The sequence below is a fragment of the Artemia franciscana genome, chromosome 11 (assembly GCF_032884065.1).
Source record: "Artemia franciscana chromosome 11, ASM3288406v1, whole genome shotgun sequence".
Taxonomy (NCBI): Eukaryota; Metazoa; Arthropoda; class Branchiopoda; order Anostraca; family Artemiidae; genus Artemia; species Artemia franciscana.
This window is the reverse complement of record NC_088873.1, coordinates 24,984,048-25,004,174: the sequence shown is the minus strand read 5'-3', so window position 1 is coordinate 25,004,174 and position 20,127 is coordinate 24,984,048. Positions and strand designations below refer to the sequence as shown.

General features: G+C 36.1%; 1 protein-coding gene across 1 annotated transcript in view; it reads right to left on the bottom strand.

Moving 5' to 3' along the window:
* Positions 1 to 20,127, bottom strand: part of LOC136033004 (nuclear factor related to kappa-B-binding protein-like) — a 74,233-nt gene that overhangs the window by 12,609 nt on the left and 41,497 nt on the right. The window contains exons 8-12 of the mRNA XM_065713531.1: positions 16,649 to 16,869; positions 15,131 to 15,309; positions 13,032 to 13,197; positions 11,058 to 11,291; positions 5,780 to 5,914 (exon numbers count right to left, since the gene is read on the bottom strand). Coding sequence (XP_065569603.1) covers positions 5,780 to 5,914; positions 11,058 to 11,291; positions 13,032 to 13,197; positions 15,131 to 15,309; positions 16,649 to 16,869 — 935 coding nt within the window. The remainder of the gene's footprint in view (positions 1 to 5,779; positions 5,915 to 11,057; positions 11,292 to 13,031; positions 13,198 to 15,130; positions 15,310 to 16,648; positions 16,870 to 20,127) is intronic.

The window sequence follows — 20,127 nt, the reverse complement described above, 5'->3', positions numbered from 1 at the left end:
CATCAACAAAGCACCGGGACACAAATGACGACCGGGACACAGGGAGTATAAATGACGACCAGGACATAAGTAAAAAAAAAAATTAAAAACTAAAAAAAAGGTAAAAACTACAAAAAAAATAAAAATAAAAAAAATAAAAACTAATAAAAAACTAAAAAAGCTAAAAAGCTAAAAAAACTAAAAAAGAAAATAAAACGAAAAAGGAAAAAAACGAAAAATAAAGGAGAAAAACAAAACTAAAAAAAGAAAAAAAAACTAAAAAAAGGTAAAAAACTAAAACCTAAAAAAAGACCAATTCAAAAACGAATGTATATACAGACCGGGACACAAATGACGAACGGGACACCGGGACATGACGACCGGGACACAGGGACACAACTACAACAGGGACGCCGGGGGGCTCAGGGGGATATATAAATGACGATGGCGACACAGGGAATCGTCGATTAGCAATCACCATCAACAAAGCTCAAGGGCAATCATTAGAATCATGAGGTATAGATCAAGATACGGATTGTTTTCCCATGGACCATTATATGTTGCATGTTCAAGAGTCGTTAAACCTGACATTCTATTTATATGCACAGACAATGGGACAGCAAAGAATGTTGTATATTCGCAAGTTTTACGTAGTTAAAAACATATATATATATATATATATATATATATATATATATATATATATATATATATATATATATATATATATATATATATATATATATATATATATATATATATCACCAACTAGGTGTTGGGGTGGCGCCACCCCAACAGCTAGTATATATATATATATATATATATATATATATATATATATATATATATATATATATATATATATATATATATATATATATATATATATATATATATATATATATATATATATATATATATATATATATATATATATATATATATATATATATATATATAGAGAGAGAGAGAGAGAGAGAGAGAGAGAGAGAGAGTTCAAATAAATTATTGTTATCATTGAATTTTAAGCACTGTTATCAAGATTTCCTACTCGGTAAAAAAGGTCGTAGTGTTCTTTTTTTTTTTTTTTTACTAACAGTAGACTTTACCCTGAAGTTATTTCAATCTCTAATCTACCTGATTATGATGAATTACTCTGGCTTAACATCAGTTCAAGGGTAATCCCTCATTCTTCTAATATTATCGTGATAGCTGTTTTTTATTCCTCACTAAATAAAAAGTTGATGAAAAAAGTAGATTATGCCAGCAATTACAGGAAAGAGCTGATCACTTATTGTTGATTACCCAAATAGTGGACTTATTTTAGTTGGTGAGGCCAAAGATCTTAAGGTGAATTCAACTTGCTCTTCTCTTACTGCTAAGCAAATAGTTAAATAGCCAACAACAAGGGGAAATACTCCTTTCAACATTAACTTTAACCACTAAAAATAGAATTTTAAAGTGTCTATGAGGTTTGTCCTCTTTAGGTTGGAGTTACCATTTCTCCTTTTTTTGTCTCCCTATTCCAATTTTAAGCATTGATTCACTTACCTATGGCTTTTACCACCCTCCATGAGCACAAATCCGCAAAAATGTAAGGGGAAGGCCAGAATTCTTTCATAGCTTTTTAATGTAGGGTTTGAAAATTAAACTTTTCAAGACCTAGGGGGTGGGGGAGGGTTGTAATTTCATTTTTTATAGAAATAACAAAAAAGTGATACTCAAAACCTAGGGGCACGAACGAATCTAGGAAGCAATCCCTTGCCTCTCCCCCCTTGCACTCCTGTCACCCTCTTTACAATTCTAGTTTTTTTTGTCTTTTGGCACGGCGGCTCAATACCTAAAATTGGTCTGATATATGCCAGACCAAATATACCAGACCAAAGATATCATATATAATAATACAGTGTCAAAGTAACTTTGATTTTGAGACTGTCAAACTTACATGATAAAGCAAGGACCCTTATACAGGAAACACATACTTCTACAACCAACCCGTTACTTGATTTAAAGTTACTTAACATTCTGTCGTGCGCGTCTTTCACTTTTCTAAAAATCCATGAAGACGTTCCCGCGGCCCTAAAAATTACTCCTTCTTCCGTCACTGATTGAACAGCGTATCATTTACGCAGGTCGATTAGGTCTGATTTCAGTCCTTTTAACGCTTGTCATATTGTGTGGAATACCCCACCTGAGTCATCTCGAGAATGTCACTCATTTGGTACCTTCTATAGAATTTCACAACGTTTTTAGTGTAGATGAATTTTTGTTATTAATGTTATGATTATGTCAGGATGGCTGTTTCTGGGCCATTTTTTTTAGTGGTGTTTGCCTTGTGCTTAGCATCTTCCGTGGCTTAGTTTCAGCTGGTTCTGAGTGGTTGGCAACAGTTTTTCATTTGATTTTTTCGATCTGTTGAATGCACAAGGGTATGAAGCTCCCCTTTTTGATTTGGCAATACTATACACAGAGAAATTACGTTATGCTTATTGCTGTTTTATATATTGCTTTTTTTTATTAATAAATTTTATGTTACATACAGCTTACCAAATCCCGATGAAAAAATTTTCCGATTTTCCTACGGGGAAAGTATTCAAAAAGTGATCCAGTAACAAATCCTATAAAAATCAACGCAAAAAACATAGATGCAAAATAAATTAATGCTTTTAAGAAATGGTAAGCTGGACGTAATTAACGAACTAAGGAAAACACTGAAAAATATATTCAAATTTTAAAAGGAATTCGCAACACAACAATCATCAGAATCCTCGCTGGATTTTAACAAAGACTGGTAGGAGGAAAGAGCTAATTTTTAAGCGGTTCGGGATAAGGACATAATTTGAATTTTATAGGGAACGGCTTCAAAATCATTGTTATCAGAAAAAGAAACAGAAGGAAGAAATTCGTGTCATCTGAGAATCTACCAGAAAAACAGTCCAATCTCAAACGAAGTTGATGAGAGATAACAGCCAGTGTCCTAATCTAAAAGTCAAATCTGACCTCAATTTCAGGGAAAGAGCCTGAACATTCTTACGGAGAACCTAAATTCTAGTCAGCAGAGTGTGTGTTAAAAGCATAGTTACGTCATATTCGAACATAGTCAGAATAAACAGTTGAAGTCCAAGTTGTGCCTTTTCAGAGCCAAGGATCGAATCAATCTCTACAAGAAAGAGAAAAGGTGGTAGTGATCATCCTAGCTCCTTCTATAAGCACACATACCATAAGGAAACGTAGTAATCCTACCAAACTTTGTGGGAAGAAAGAGGATTACAGTTGTAAGATTTTATAGTCTGTACCAAATCCAATTATCCAAATTTATTTACATCAGCCTAATTGCTGGCCAGTTTGACAGAATTTATTTATTAAAACTGGGTCAATAGCTACAGCTACGGTCCCGCGTGTCCATGATCAATCAGTCCTCTGTAAGAGAAGAGTTAATTTCTCATCATCGACATCTAAAGAAAGGGCATATTAGATCTCAATTCAATTTGATGAAGTTGAATAGCTAGGACATTTGTCGCGTCTTTAAAAGGTTCACATACAATCTAATAGACATTGTTCCAATTCTATAATCCTTGGGTCAACGTTACTTCAACGCTTGTAGGCTACCTTGGTTAAAGAAAACTAGTTCTTAACTGTCCTTTCTTTCGAAAGATAGAAGCCCAACGTACATCGCAATTCTATCTTCTATTCTATGGCCCCATCTCCTGCAGACTCAGACTACCAAAAAAATATCGAATTTTTTGTTCTTACTCTAAAGCAAGACGTTGAATTTGTTTGGCCTTAAAGCGATGCGGCATCTTGAAGAATCACCTTATGTTGTTCATTACAATTTTAGTTTGTGTGGCCAAGCTATTTTGAACTGATAGGGCGTATTAGCCTAACTCGTGGAGCTTGGATAATAGATGGGAATAAATGACAGAAAACTAAAAGCTGATAACTACTTTCCCGGAAATCTAAAAAAAAAAAAAAAAAAATCAAACTTACCCCATTTTTTGCCTGATGTAGAGATATTCAGTTTTAATGAAACTTGTAGAATAGAAAGCGCATTACAATTTTAATAGGCGCAGATAACACTGATGAAAAGGAAAAATCAGCTTATCTTGGTCTTACGTATAGAAGACCTATAGAAGGGGCTTCAGACCCCATTGCCAGAGAACTAAAGAAATAATCTTTCCCATTATTATAAACCTAGTAAAACTATTAGGTCACAAATTTATTATGATATAGATCTAGTACCTAAGTTTAATCGTTATGGTGGAAACATAATTCCTTCCTCTTGCGATCTGTGGTACGTGGGAAAGACTGAACAACGCGTTACAGATAGAATATTTCAGTACCAAGGACATACGCAGGATTTGCGTTGGAAAGGGGAGGGAGGTGTTAAAAAAAACAGAAATTGTTTACATCCACTTTTTTTCGTTTGTACAAGTCAAAAAAATATTCGGGGGTGGGGGGATGGGGAAGAGGGAGTTTCAAAAACTGAGCCACCCTCTGGATACGGCCTTTGCTCAGTACTGTATTTCAATTAACAATGCCCTCAAAAAGAGAATTTAACGTGACAAATTTGACTCAGCCCTCACAGAACACATTTATAACCATCTGAACCATAATATTTTATTTTACCAGGCCAGTATGATTTCACATGACAAAGGTGTCACCCAACAACACTGCAGAGAGGTTTTCGAAACATATAAATACCCAAATTTAGTTCGAGCTTAGAACAAAGATACGGTGACGTTAGAATTTCTTAAACGATAAGCTGGTAATTTATTTTCAAAAAAAAGGTAAAGAATACGGCATTTGACTTTATAGTCCCTACCGACGTTGCTGATCTCCATTTCTTGGCCCTTTAGCCAGGAAGTGCAATGGGGGGTGGGGGGCCAACCATCCTGTACTTTCACACACCCTTCCTGTTCACCTTCCCCAGGTTTCTCCATGTACCCATTTAGAGCTGAGTCGTCTCTCGTTGAGCTTGCAGAGTCAAGCCACTGGCCCCCGTCTCAAACCAAATAACTGGGTACACAAGGATTTGAACCCTCGCCCTGTTCGACAAAGGATCCTACATCCAGCGCACCAATCCACTTGGCTAGGACGGCTCTATCCCTGATTTGTTTATGTAATTTGTTTATCCCTTTCATAAATCCTATGTAGCTTTTCCATTTACAAAATGGAACGTGCCCCAACACGTCAGATAAAAAGAGCTAGTGTAAAAGAAGCACTGAATAAAACAAAGCAACATTTGATGTAGTTTTTCCCAATTCAGTCATTTATTTAGTTTTTTGCGAGTAGCATTACTTTTTGCTCATCGTTTACATAGTTATTCGTTATTCCCAGTTGTTTCGTTCTTACTTTTTCTTCAAAAAAGTGTAAACGCGTTAGGTTTCAACTTTCTCTTATTGAACTGAAGAAGGGAGGTGGTTGTCCTTCCAGAATATTCATGTTGTTAGTTGATTAACGAACCGCCAACACAACCAAAGTATAATTCCACTTTATTTCAGTTAAATTTAACAGTCAAGCCTCAAACATTCGACAGCTATTGATGATAGCAAGTTAGCACCCTGGGAGAATCTGTTAATGGACCCTTTGTCCCTGAGTCGGCCAGCTGACGCTGAGACTCGCAAAATGACTTTTAAGACATCGCACCGCCTTAAAGAAAGGGACAATTGATTGATGATCTGGCAAGTCACGGAAACTAGACTATATCGGTCTATAATTTCACGTAGTCTCAGCTATCACACTGATGAAACACAATTCAGATCAATGAACAAACATTTTTTTTTATCCTACGTGTACATACCGCTCGACAACGTAGAGCCTTGGATTGGTGTTACAACTTGTCTCCTCATATCTGGTAAATCTTCCAATTTCTTTCGCTTAACCTCTGGCAATTTTGACTGAGTAGAGGCATTTTTCAGAATTTCATACATCCTTTCTAGGATAGAAAAATACTTATCAATACAAGAATGGTGAAAGTTGGCAAATAAATCATCCAGTTTAAAACCTCTTGAAAAGCCAAATGACAATAATTTTTGTTAATGAACAACTTGATTAATGAAAAAAGAAGATAGAGAAACCTATAGTGAACTATAAATCAAATAATTAATTCGAACTCACAAAATTTCTCTTCACTTCGTAAAGATATAGATCTACAAAGCGGGGGGGGGGGGGGGTAGATTCACACTAAATTTAAATAAAAAGTTGAAAAGAAAGTCGAAGCCTCACTTCTCTTGTTTGTAAATAAATTTAACAATAATCGTAGCACAAAAATTAACAAACTACTACTAAGAATTAAATTAAAAAGATACAATAAATAATAAAAAAGAACAAAGAGATTTAATACATACGGACTTCTGTAAGACTATACACCAATGCCCCCTCCCCCATTCCTCGACATCGTAATCTTTGAACAACTGAACCGTAAGTAAAGAGCAACGATTTCCAATAGCAATGTACCCTCTAACAAATAAATTTTGAAAATATACCATCTCTATCAACAAAATCTACTTATTATGCCAATTCCAAGCATTTCCAATAGCAATGTACCCTCTAAAAAATAAATTTTGAAAATATACCATCTCTATCAACAAAATCTACTTATTATGCCAATTCCAAGCATTTCCAATAGCAATGTACCCTCTAAAAATAAATTTTGAAAATATACCATCTCTATGAACAAAATCTACTTATTGTGCCAATTCCAAGCCTTTTCAATAGCAATGTACCCTCTAAAAAAATAAATTTTGAAAATATACCATCTCTATCAACAAAACCTGCTTATTATGTTAATTCCAAGCATTTAAAATCTTTTAAGTTGACATTTCCTTAGAAAAAAAAATACATAATTTGGAAACAGTTTCTAATTTTTTAGGTAGGGAATTAACCCCAAAACTGGAGAATGATAGGTACCCTTTCTGGGGTTAATTGTAAAGCTATTAGCCATATAGTCAGAAAACATGAAATTTTGTATGTCTTTAAAAAGGGATAACCATGAAAATGCGTTTTTTGTTGCTTTCATTCAAAGAAAAGTTTCTGGGTTCTAGAGTCCTTTTTAAGTAATAAAATATCACCGCACAAAACGTTGCAGTCTTGCCATTTGTACCCCAAAACAAATTATTCTCGCCTAGATAAGGTTAATACGCAATCAAGCAAAAATTCCAATATAGCCAATCAGTTTAAACTATCCTGAAGCATTTTATAAAAACTACCACGTTCAGAGTGATATACTATGCTACCAGCAACTGCCAAAGTTATAATTTGCCCCAAAGTACATAGAAATTTTTTCTCAAAAAACAGAAGTAATTTTGCACATAACCGAACATTTGAAGTTTAAGTAAGGGATCATAACCTTTCGCCTTTATTCGCATAAGCACCCTGTAGGTTTTTATAACTCGGAAGAGGCAAGTTAAAAGCAAGCACTTCCTAGTAAATCGAACACTTACGATTAGACAATTTATAAGGGGACCATTGCCCTTTTTTGATGTTCGAGACAGGAGATCTTCCTTCTATCATTAACTGATATAAGGTCAAAACCTATTTCTTTGTTCTTCCTCTAAAACCGAAGTATTTGAAAAAGAACAAATCTTATGTTTGACATTGCAGTGTTTGATCACCGATCGTAGCCAGATTCTTCAAATAATAGTAATAAAAAATAATCCTTAGCCGTTCCTAAGATATTACATATTCACGCTTTTGAAAGCCTGGATGCACAGTGATCTTTTTTATTTAGTCCAGCATCCACCTCCACATTTCCTGAAATTTCCCCTTAGGGCCCTTGCCCTTTTTGGACATACCAAAGGATCAAGCATTCCCCCTTTCCGAATGATAAATTCTGTATCAATGAACAACTTACATAATTTACAATCCGTGCCCCGACAGGCTGTGTGGGAAGTGGAAACTTTAGAGGCATCGTTATTAGACCTTTTGACTATTTTGAACAAAATGTTGTTTTTTTTCAAAATTTTGATCAGTGTCGGGGTAGGCATCAAAAAGGACATGTAGTCGAGGCGCAGGTCGCCCTTAAATTATTTTCAAACACCCTTTGAACATGCCCTGAAATTTTCAACTTAATACTGTCAGTCTTTCCGGAGATATTGCTGATACGTCCTTTTGACAACCGGCATAAAGATAATATGTTTTGATTTTGTTGAATAACCCCGTCAACGTTTACTGAAGGTAGTTGAAAGTAAAAGCAGTCATAATTGCAGTCGCAAGCAGTCATAGTCAAAGTCACAAGTAATCTTAGTCGCAACTGCAGTCACAAAAGCAGTAGCAGTAGTAGTGGCCCTGAAAGTCTCAAGTTGATACCCTTACCTGTTCCTAAGAAATCGAAGACGCTTCTTCGATAACCTCGAGGCACTTATTGTCTTTTAATTTATTTCAATATACCCCTTAACATTCCCTGAAATATCACCTCAATACCCTTAGTCTTTTTGGACACACCCCGGATCAAACACACCCCTTTACCTCATCATAAATCCTACGTGTGAAAAATGGGAAAATTGTACATTTTACAATTTTGGCTGAGGGGGGGGGGGCATAACATCCCCGGATGCATAATTCCTAGACCTTTATAATATTTTGAATAACATAGGAATTTAACATTTCTATCAGTGTTGATGGAGGGGGGGTCTAAAAAAAGGGGGGGTCTACGTTGAAAAGATTTTGAAAAATCTTTTCAACTTAAAAGAAAGAAAGGGGGTCTAAAAAGGGGGGGGTCTAAGTTGAAAAGATTTTGAAAAATCTTTTCAACTTAAAAGAAAGAAAGGAGCATGGTGCTCACGAGTTTAATAAGTTATTGTATTCTAACCCTGAGAAATTCCTCAAAAGTGTCCAAGATCTCTTGGGACTTCAAAGTTTTTCTTACTGGTTAGTAATGGTGACCCAGTGAGTGCGGATATCATTAATGATTATTTTGCTTCAATTTTTAAAATTCACCCGCCACTCCAAAATACGCCAGCCAACAGTGCAGTGTTTGACATTCCTGTGATTGAAATACATCACACCCAACTTAAACTGGAAAATCTCGACAAAAATAAGTCAGTATACCCAGGTGATATCCCTACCAAATTGATTGTGAGATGTGCCCAGTGTTTCCAGTGTGTTTCAAAGGAGCTATTATATCACCTCTACCGAAAAATAAGACACAAAAAGTTCCCTCTGACTTAAGACCAATATCGAAAACCTCTATTTTCTCTAAAATTTTTGAAAGTTTTATTTACAATTTCCTTTGTGACGATATTCAAGATAAAATCAACCCAAATCAGATTGGCTTTAGGTCAAATTATAGCACCACGCATTGCTTAATTTATATACTTGACACTGTTTTCAAATATCTTGAGTTAAGTAGTTCCTACATTGAGGCTGTTTTTGCTGATATTAGCAAAGCCTTCGACAACTTGGATCATCAGACAGTTATTGATAATGCAAGAGCTTTAGGTGCCAGAGATATTGTTTTACGTATGGTAGCTAGTTTCTTGTCTGGCCGTTAACATTGTGTAGTCCACACTAACGGGGATCCATCAGGTTTTTCCTCAATTTCCTCTGGAGCACCTCAAGGGATTAAAGTCGGTCCTATAGCCTTTTTAATTGTTTTTAATAATGTTTTACCAAGTTTTGACTAATGTTTTACCAAGTTTTGACAACGCTTTTAAGTTTGCGGATGATTCGACATTACTTGGCCTTCGTCTAACCTCTAATACTTCGGACGTTAAACTTGACTCACTCATTAAAAGAGCATTAACAACTTAAAGACTGATCTTGACCATGTTAAACTCAACGCAAGCATACTCAAAAGCAGTTTAATGCTATTCTCCTTTTTTTTAAAATATACTCCCTATCAATAATTACCTTTGCATGCCAAGTTCAAAAACGGTTAAAGTGCTTGGAGTGCAGTTGGACAATGACCTTAAATGGAAGTCCCACACTTCCCACTTATTTAAATCTGGTACTTTTCTCCTTTTTCTCCTTGAATCTTTCTTTCTTCTCAAACCGTTCTCCATATCAATCCAGAACCTTAAATAATTTATTGTTCTTATATAAGACCCAGTCTTGAATATGCTTGCCCTTCCTGGTTTCCTGGGTTGACCAAAGAACAATGTTCTAAAATCGACAGTATTCGAAAAAGAGCAATAAAAATTATACTGGGGACATCCTTTACTGCGTACGATGAAGGTCTGACTAGACTTGAACTTACTACATTGGAATCACATCCTTAATATGAACTTTGGATACAAGTGTCTTAGTTATGACTAATATCGACGTTTTCTCCCCCCCCCCTTCTTCAAACAAAATCCCACAATCCTTCCTAATAAAAGACTAAATGCTCGTAGAGCTCCAAATACCCAACTTGATTTGTGTCCCCAAATGTTGACCATAGGTACAAAAACTCTTTTGTCCTCTATTTCGTTTCCCATTTTAATAATTGATATTTTGTTTTATATTTATCCCTTAAAATCTCTTTTATCACGTAAAACAGATTTTTATATAATAATTTTTTCAAGGTTTTGTGCTTCTCAGAAAAAAAAGTTACAAGCCTTATATGTCTCTTATGGAGAAGAAATACACACAAACAACTAAAGAAAACCTTATAAGGCAAATATTTATGACTTGCCAATTTCTTCTTCTACTCTTTCTCTGTGAATATGAAGATGAACACAAACCAGCATTGTCAACGCTTTGAACTAAACTGTATAGGTTTTCCGACTCAAATAATACCATAAGATATTAATTTGTACCATCTGAAAAGTAGGTAACAAATTTGCCGTAAAAAGAAGAAAATGTTCGACAAATGGAAACTTGAGCAGATATCCAAGTCAGAAATAAGCAAGAAAACCAAAACAAACCGGAAAGCTGGTATTGTGCCAAAATGTTTGTAAATGTACCAATTGTACCAGGACATCTGAATTGCACCAAAAACAGTATAATTGTACAGCTGTAGCAACACCAACCCAAGCATCAAATTGCAGTTGGTATTTGTAACATAAGTCTGACTCTTTATTTTTCCTAGGGCACAGTAATATAAATATTTATGACAGAGCAGTCATTTATGATAGGATAAGGAAAAAATTATGGCTCACCCATTTCTTTTTCCGTTCTCTCTCTGTGAAGATAGATCCAAACGTTAAATTGCATATCATATTTGCAACAGGGGTCTGACTCAGTCTGTATTTTATCCAGGGCACTCTTAATATACACATTTATATTAGAGCAATCGTCCTCACTCAGCGATAGATATTGTGACTGCAGCAACAGATTTTCAATGTCCACAATTGTACCTTGACCACGAGGCAGTCGTGCAACAGCATCCTTGACTGAATAAGATATTTAGAGTAAAAGGATAGTTTCTTAAACCACATTGGCCTGCCATAATATACAGAAAGAAAACGATTAAAAATGGGGTTTTTTAAGGCCAAACGAGGAGACTGAAAGTACACACACGGCGAATATTTCGAGAGGACAACCCTCTCTTCTTCAGCATGAATAAAATAATATATTCAAGGAAAATGTCGAAGAAAGAAAAAACCACCAAAAACGCAGAAAATCAATGTGAAAAAAAAACCATGCCATGCCATAGTACCGGAACCATAATATCCATCGATGGCAGTTCTAATTTTTTGGATTTTGAGCTAATTACGGATATTGGCGAATGACTCACTTTGTGGTAGTTAGTTATTTCATTGGTTTTTTGTTGTTGTTTTTTCACATTGACTTCAGCGTTTGTTTTTTGTTTTTTTCTTCGGCATTTTCCTTGAATGTATTATTTTGTTCGCGCTGAAGAAAAGAGGCTGTTGTCCTCTCGAAATATTGGCTTTATGTGTTTTTTTTATTACTCTCGTTTGGCCTTAAAAAACCCATTTTTGATAGTTTTCTTTCTTTTTAAAGAAATACATGATAGTAATCAATATTAGATACAACTGTAAAGGAAAATTAATAGAATAAACGAAACATAAAGAATAAGTAAATTAAATAGAAAATTAGAGAGCCTCTGTGTCAACGAGTTGAGCCTTGAATTCTGAAGGGTCTCATTCCGAGAAGTGATAACTCCGCAACAAACTGGACAAACAAGGAAATACTTTCACAGACAAAAATTTTTTAGACAGTGCATGTTAGATCCGAAAATTTTATATTAATGCTGGTGTTATGATTTTCCGCAAAGACGGCGACCTGACTCCTCTTAGAGAGGAACTGCCTCTATCTTCACAGTGAGTAGGCATGAGAGTGTGGCATAACTGATTATACTTGGGAACTATGGCCATAATATAAAATTGCATTGAAAGATCTGTTGAAAACTTTTTTTTAACCATAACAAGGTGTTGAGTGGGTAGGGGATAGTTCAATTGACTTCATAAGTTGAAGTAATGATGAAAGTCACTACTTATATAAGAACAGTCGACGCATTTAGAGCAGAGGTGAATATCCAAAACTTTGGAGTTTGTAAATAGCGGCTAATTTTTCACTTTGTTCTTTTGTAGTCCAAAGTAAGTTCTATCTATTTTTCTTATTTTACGAAATGTGATGTAGATTTGATTTATGAATATTGTTACACAATCAAAAATATATACTTAAAAATAATATTTAAAAGTAAAGTGCCTGGTTGACATGCGGATATTTGCCCAGTCTGTTTTGTTCTAATTGTTTCTTTTTCTTGTTTTTTCTTTTTAAAATCAAACTTGTACATTATCAGATAATTCAGTGTCTGAACAATTGGTCGCTTATCTCCAACAATGTACTAGACACACAAAAGGCAGTTTATTACTATGATAATCTATTAAAAATTTTATCACAGCAGAAAAAGCTATTTCCCCCTGGTCATCTATTTACACAATTGTAAGTTGGATTTCATAAACATTTTTTTCGATGGACCTAAAATACAAGCCATTTTAAAATACCAAGAGCATGAACAGCTGTTCAAAATCTATGGAGCACCATCTTTGCCTCAACCACAAATCAATTAACTTGGTTTCAAAGCAAAAAGCTTTTAGTTGTATTTGGCAACATCTTATGTACATCCTTTGACCTACCGAAACTAGCCAAATTAGATTAGTACTTACCAAGAGAAAGGAAGCTAACAGAAGAGGGTCTATTTTTAGACAACAAATTTTCGGCCTTCATTGGTCCAGCGTCTCTCAAAAGTTCCAAAACAGGACCAACAGTGAACTTAACACCTGATAATAAATATGTGAATGACTTCGTTGGATTCTGATACCGCTGTTTCTCCTAAAAAATAACTGATTTTTGTTTTCTTTTTATTTTAAGTGGAAAAGTGTTACGTCCACCTCAAAGGTTAAGGCAAACTTGTAACAAGCCGACCTATTGTAACGATAGTGAAACAAAAATTTATGAAGTTTGTTCTAATTTAACTGAATGAAAAACCGTTTTTTTAACAGTTATACCTTCAATATGACTAGACACATAGGCCCATCAATTTGGAATTCGTTCCAGATTTCATTCATCAAGCACAAAGTGTACCACAGCTTAAGAATAATATATATATTTTTTTTAAATCAGGAACTTGATAATGTTAAAGGTTCAAGAGAAGGTTTTTTTTGGTGTGCTTGAGAGAAGACATATTTTTTTCCGAGTTTTTTTTCAGGTTCGAGAGAAATACGTTGAATTGTATTTTTTAATTTTTTATATCTTTTCATCAAAATCTAAAAAATACAATTTTGATAACAGCAGATGCATCAAAAGAGTTGGCTTTTAATGCTGATTCCAAATATATAAAATTCAGTAAGTTTAATGTTACCCATCAAAAGTTACGAGCCTGAGAAAGTTTGCCTGATTTTCGAAAAAGGAGGATTAGATCCCCCAAAAGTCAATGAATCTTATTGAAAATTGCATGATCAGATTTAGCGTATCAGAGAACAATATTGTAGTTTTCAAGCTCCCATCTTTAATGCAGAATTTTGTATTTTTTTGCCAGAAGAAAGATTATGGATGCATGCTTTTTTTGGTTTTTTAATTTCTTTATTCTTCCCATGTGTAATCATATTGAGTCAATACTCCAGAAAGATTGGGTGAGTGCTCATTTGAACAAAAATTAAAAGTTCTAGTGTCCTTTTTTAGGTGACCCAAAAAATTTGACCTGATTAAAATTTTGAGACAGCCATTTTATTCAGTATAATCGAAAGGTCTAATACCTATGTCTTTGGGGATGACAACATCACCCAGAATCCCCAGAGGAAGGGCCACAAGTTATGAAATTTGTCCATTGCTTACATATACTATCTGTGAATGGAAAGTACAACGCTATCTTTCAGAAGGGGAGGGGGTAGGATTTTACGGGGGGATTTTACGGGGGGAGTTTTCCGTTGGGATAGAAGTTTCTGGGGGTGAACTTTCGAGGGGAATTTTTCCAGGGGAAAATTTGTTAAGCATATACAAAATTTGCCTTACTTTCTCGTTGGCGATCCAATTTTATATGTGGAGATGCTCTGAGGGAATTGTTCGGGGAAAATTTTCAGTGCAGTTGGAATTATCTGCGAGATTTGTGGAGGGGGGGGATTTCCCAAGGGAACGATTCTCCATTGGGGAATTATCACCAGAGAAATTTTCTGCGGGGAAAACCGTCCATGTGGGGGGGGGGGATTTCCGGGATATATTATCCGCACGGGAAGGATTCCAACATGACGTGAAAAACAAGGATATATTAAATAAAAAGCAAGTGTTCCTTCAAATGAAAGTACGCTAAGGAGTATTTTACAGGCGGAATCATAAGCAAGAAATTTTCTAGGGGAGATCACAGCGAGGATGAAACTGTCCGGGGGATACTTTTCACGGGAAAATTTTTACGTGGGAGGAACTTCTTATGGAGGATTTTCCGCGGAGGATTTTCCGCGGAGGAAGAATATTTTTTGAGACTATTTGAAAAACGATCGGAAATTAAAAAAAAAGTTTTTTTGTACTGAAAGTAAGGAGCAACATTAAAACTTAAAAAGAACAGAAATTACTTCATATATGAAAGGGGCTGACCCCTCCTCAATACCCCACTCTTTAGACAAAAGTTCAAGTTTTTGTCTGAATTCTTCAAGAACGATTCCTGAAACACAAGGGCCATGTAATTAGCATCAGAACCTTATTTTAAAAGTACCTAAAGAACTTTAAAAGAGAGGGGCATAATAAAACGAATTTTAAACTCTGAAACTCAAACCTGCAAATGGAATTCTTTTAATGGGTTAATCTCTGCCGTTTTTTTCAAATCCAAAGAAGAAACCCACAGCTCATTGAGACCACTTAGCGTGGTATCGTCATCTCTAAAAGTTGCAATCCATCTATATGTTTTTGTGGATGACTGCCATTCAATGTAAGGAGAAAATGATGAACTTAGAACTAGAAGGAAAGAAAATAGTTACATAGAAACTTATGAAAGAACACATTAACTTAACTCTTACGGAAACAAGCTTAATTTTTGTATTCTTACTCGTAAAACTAATAGTTTAAATATAAAAGTTATTATTCATCTCTGAAGAGGAATTCTACTTATCAAATCCAGACACGCACATTTCGGAAACAAAATATGGAAAATTGCACCTGAATTCACAATATAAGAGGTATGAGACAAATCGGATAACGACAATAAAAGTCTACAGAAAACAGTGGACTCATATAAAGTAAGAAAGCAGAAAGATGTAAACTTGGATAATTATAAATTCATCTCACTTTTTATTCTTTTTTTAATGAAGAGAAAATTTTCGAAGAAAAATACCTTGTATACTTATAAAAAAGAAACCAGAGAGCCTTTCTATCAACAATAGCAAGCATATCTTAAAAAGTAAAAGTACCAGGATATTTTTTGTCGATGAAAGATTCCCACATGTTCTTCTTGTTTTTCCCCCGAAGTTATTAAGTTAAAGAGCACGATAAGAAGCTATGATATGACCAGCAGGGACACCTGGAAGAATTAGAGTATCAGACACTGCGACAACATAGCCTCCAAAAGCTCAAACATCATCATTTAAACACAACAACCTCGTTTCTACTAACATTATAAGATTCGCTTACTCTCATGGTAAGTGGTCATAAGGATTATAATATCTTCCTTACATTCAGGAACAACCTTCCTTACAATCTTGTCTACATTTGTTAGTAAGCAAAATGTATAGATCTGTTTACATTCATGTTTCAATACGTTAATAGAATAATTTAACATCTACCCCACGAAAAATACGCTTATAAAGCGAGGGCGAAGAAATCGCATCCTTCCTAATACCGTTTCTTACGAGAATCGCTTGAGTTAGGACAGCCAGCACAATATTATACCGCACTTTAACTGCGACACAAAGCTCCTCAAACATATTAACCGAACCCAACGTCGAAACCAGACACCCATCAACTCCAATTAAGAGATTCGGAAGTACATAGTCTACATTCTCATGACCAATACTATTTTTTTTTTGCCCAAATAGGTTACCATAAAGTGTAACAGTTATAAAAAATAAAATAAAATAGTATAGAGAGACAGACTAGACAACCACAAAAACTAATATGGAAGTTTTACAAAAGCAACATGGCATTAATTTGCTGTAAAACTGGCAGACCTGAGAGAATGTTGTAAAATCCAGTTTTGGTTCAAAGCCAATACAATTGAAAAATAATCAAAGTATCTACTATAGATTATAGGAAACAATAAACCTAAAAAGGCAAACAAAGATAAAAAAATGATACTTACGATTCGAGTGTCCCGCCAAGAATGCCAAGGCGGAAGATAGATGGGAGTCCCATTTTCCATCTGGTAACAAATTAAACCAGTCATTAACTGCTGCTACGCTTGTTTCTTCCCAAGATCTGATGCTGGAGCGCAAATTTGAAACCGTTGCAGTCTGTCCTTCAAAGGAGCAGATGACATCACGAATAAGAGAGAAGAAGCAAGCATGAGTCTCAAATTCTTCACTGTAAAAGAACAAAATTAAAGGGACCCTTATACACTCTAGGCCTACTTAGGGGTATCAAAAGTTTTACCTACTTATTGACCATTACCTACTTTTGACCATTTATGGTCAAATAAGGCTAATTAATAAGGCTAAAAATTTTCTCAAATGACTAATACCAGGTCCGTTTCATTAATCAAAAGTACTTACGCCTTTCCTTTCTACTGTAAGACCTCATTTTTCCGCCATGGCTGGGCATTAAAACCAGCACATTATGCAAGATCACCAATTGCATCACCTAAGTATGTACTAGGCTGGTATACTCTCCACGGTTTCATTGCAACTAAACACCGTGCAACTGAATCTTCGTGCATCTGGCCCCAAGACACAACTGAATCCCTCTCTAACTGAATTGCCATATAACTCGGCACCAGTGCAACTGAACCATCGTGTAACTGAATCGTGTAACTCGTGAAACTAAACCTCCTTGCAACTCAATCCCATTCAAATGAACCCTCAAGCAACTTAACCTCGTACAACTGAACCCGTGCAACTAAACCCTCATGCAACCGAACCCGTCTGCATACTCAATTCCTGTTTAACTGAACCCTCTGTGCAACTCAAGCCCTTCAGACTGAACCCCATGTTACTGAAACTGTTAATTTAAACTGTTACCCCTATCTACTGAAACCCTGGCTCTAGTTTAACTTTTGACTCACAGGAGGATAGCTAGAACTGTCAATTTCTAATAAAATGAGCCACCTCCGAAGTTTATACAATCTCCCCTTGCATAATACGTCTCTGGGGCATAACTTAAAAAACTTGCCCCCAGGCTCTGGGATGTTGTGTTGACGCCAGAGTTTTTGTTATTTGATTTGTCAACTATTTTAAAAGCGACTACCTCAAAATTTGTTTCGGATGGGTTTGGGGTAAAAAGGGTTAGGGAGGAGGGAGGGCTAGTTGCCCTTGGATCTCTTTTGACTCTTAAAAAGGGAACTAAAAGATCCTATTTCCAATCAAATGAGCTCTCTTCAAAGTTTATACACGCATTGCTTCTATAAAAACCATTTATGCCCCAGAGCATAACTTACAACGCCTGCCGCCGGACCCTAGGGGACTGCGTCAACACAGGAGTTTTTCTCAGCTGACCTATGAACTATTTTCAATAAAATGGCTATCTCAAATTTTTTTCAGATGGGTCTGGGGAAAAAGCCGTGGGGGGGACTAGTTGCCCTCGGATCTCTTTTTTTACTCTTAAAAAGGGAACTCAAAGATCCTATTTCCAACCAAATGAGCTCTCTCTCCTAAGTTTCTACGAGCACTGCTTCCACAAAACCATTTATGCCCCAGGTCATAACTTACAACGCCTGCCGCCGGGCCCTAGGGGGTTGCGTCAATATAGAAGTTTTTCTTAGCTGACCAATGAACTATTTTCAACAAAATGGCTATCTCAAATTTTTTATCGGATGGGTTTGGGCGAAGAGGCGTGAGGGGGCCTAGTTGCCCTCAGATCTCTTTAGACTCTTAAAAATTGAGCTAGAAATTTCAATTTATATTCAAATGAGCCCTCTCTGAAGTTTATACAAGCATCCCTTTCATAAGAACCATATCCGACCCCAGGACATAACTTACAACGCCTGCCCCCATCCTTGGGGGGTTGTGTCGACCCCGGATAATTTGTCATCTAATTTTTGAACAATATCTTAAAAGAAAAGACTATCTCGAAATTTGCATCAGATGGGTTTGGGAAAACAGGGCGCAGAGGTGTGGTGGGGGTTGTGTCACTAGTTGCCCTCCGATCTCTTTTGACTCTTAAAAAGTTAACTAAAACTTTCAATTTCCGATCAAATGAGCCCTCTACGACGTTTATACGAGCATCCCTTCCATTAGCCATCTCAAATTTTTTATTAGATGGGATGGAAGGGAAAACGCGAGAGGGGGGGGGGCTTGTCGCCTTTCAATATTTTTTGAATCTTAAAAAGTGAACTAGAGCTTTCAATTTCCAATCAATGAGCCATCTCTGAAGTTTATACAAGCATCCCTTTCATGACAACCATATATCCCCCAGGGCGTAACTTACAACGCCTGACCCCGGGTGTTGTGTCGACTATTTTAACAAAATGGCTATCTCAAAAAATTTTCGACGTATTTGGGGTACAGGGGGTGTTGGGGGTATAATTGCCCTCCAATCTCTTTTGACTCTCAAAAACTGAACTAAAACTTTCAATTTCCAATCAAATGAGCCCTCACTGAATTTTATACAAGCATCCCTTTCATGACCACCATATATCCCCAGGGCGTAACTAACAACGCCTGACCCCGGGTTTTGTGCCGTCTATTTTAACAAAATGGCTATCTCAAAAATTTTTCGATGTATTTAGGGTACAGGGGGTGTTGGGGGTATAATTGCCCTCTAACCTCTTTTGACTCCCAAAAACTGAACTAAAACTTTCAATTTCCAATCAAATGAGCCCTCTCTGAAGTTTATACAAGCATCCCTTTCATGACCACCGTATATCCCCCAGGGCGTAACTTACAACACCTGACCCCGGGTGTTGTGTCGACTATTTTAACAAAATGGCTATCTCAAAAATTTTTCGATGTATTTGGGGTACAGGGGGTGTTGGGGGTATAATTGCCCTCCAATCTCTTTTGACTATCAAAAACTGAACTAAAACCTTCAATTTCCAATCAAATAAGCCCTCTTCAATGTTGATACGAGCACCCATTCCATAAGAACCATATGTGCCCCCAGGGCATAACTTACAACGTCTACTTCCGAGCCCTGGGGGTTGTGTTGACCCAAGAATTTTCGTTATATGATCTTTGAACTAATTTAAAAAATGTCTATCAGAGAATTCTTATGAGATGGATTTGAGGAAAAAAGGCGAAGAGGGGGGGGGGCTAGCTGCTCTCTGATCTCTTTTGACTTTTGAAAAGTGACATAGAACATTCGATTTCCAAGCAAATGAGCCCTCTTTGAAGTTTATACAAACAACCCTTTCATAACAACCATAAATCCCGCCAGGGCATAACTTACAACACCTGATCCCGGGCCCAAAGGGGATTGTATCGACACAACCTTTGAGCTATTTTAACAAAATGGCTTAATTTCTCGATGTATTTCGGGAAAAAGGAACGTGGGAGAAGGCTAACTGACCTCCAATCTCTTTTGACTCTCAAAAACTGAACTAAAACTTTCAATTTCCAACCAAATAAGCCCTCTCTAAAGTTTATACGAGCACACCTTCCATAAGAACCATATATACCCCTAGGGCAA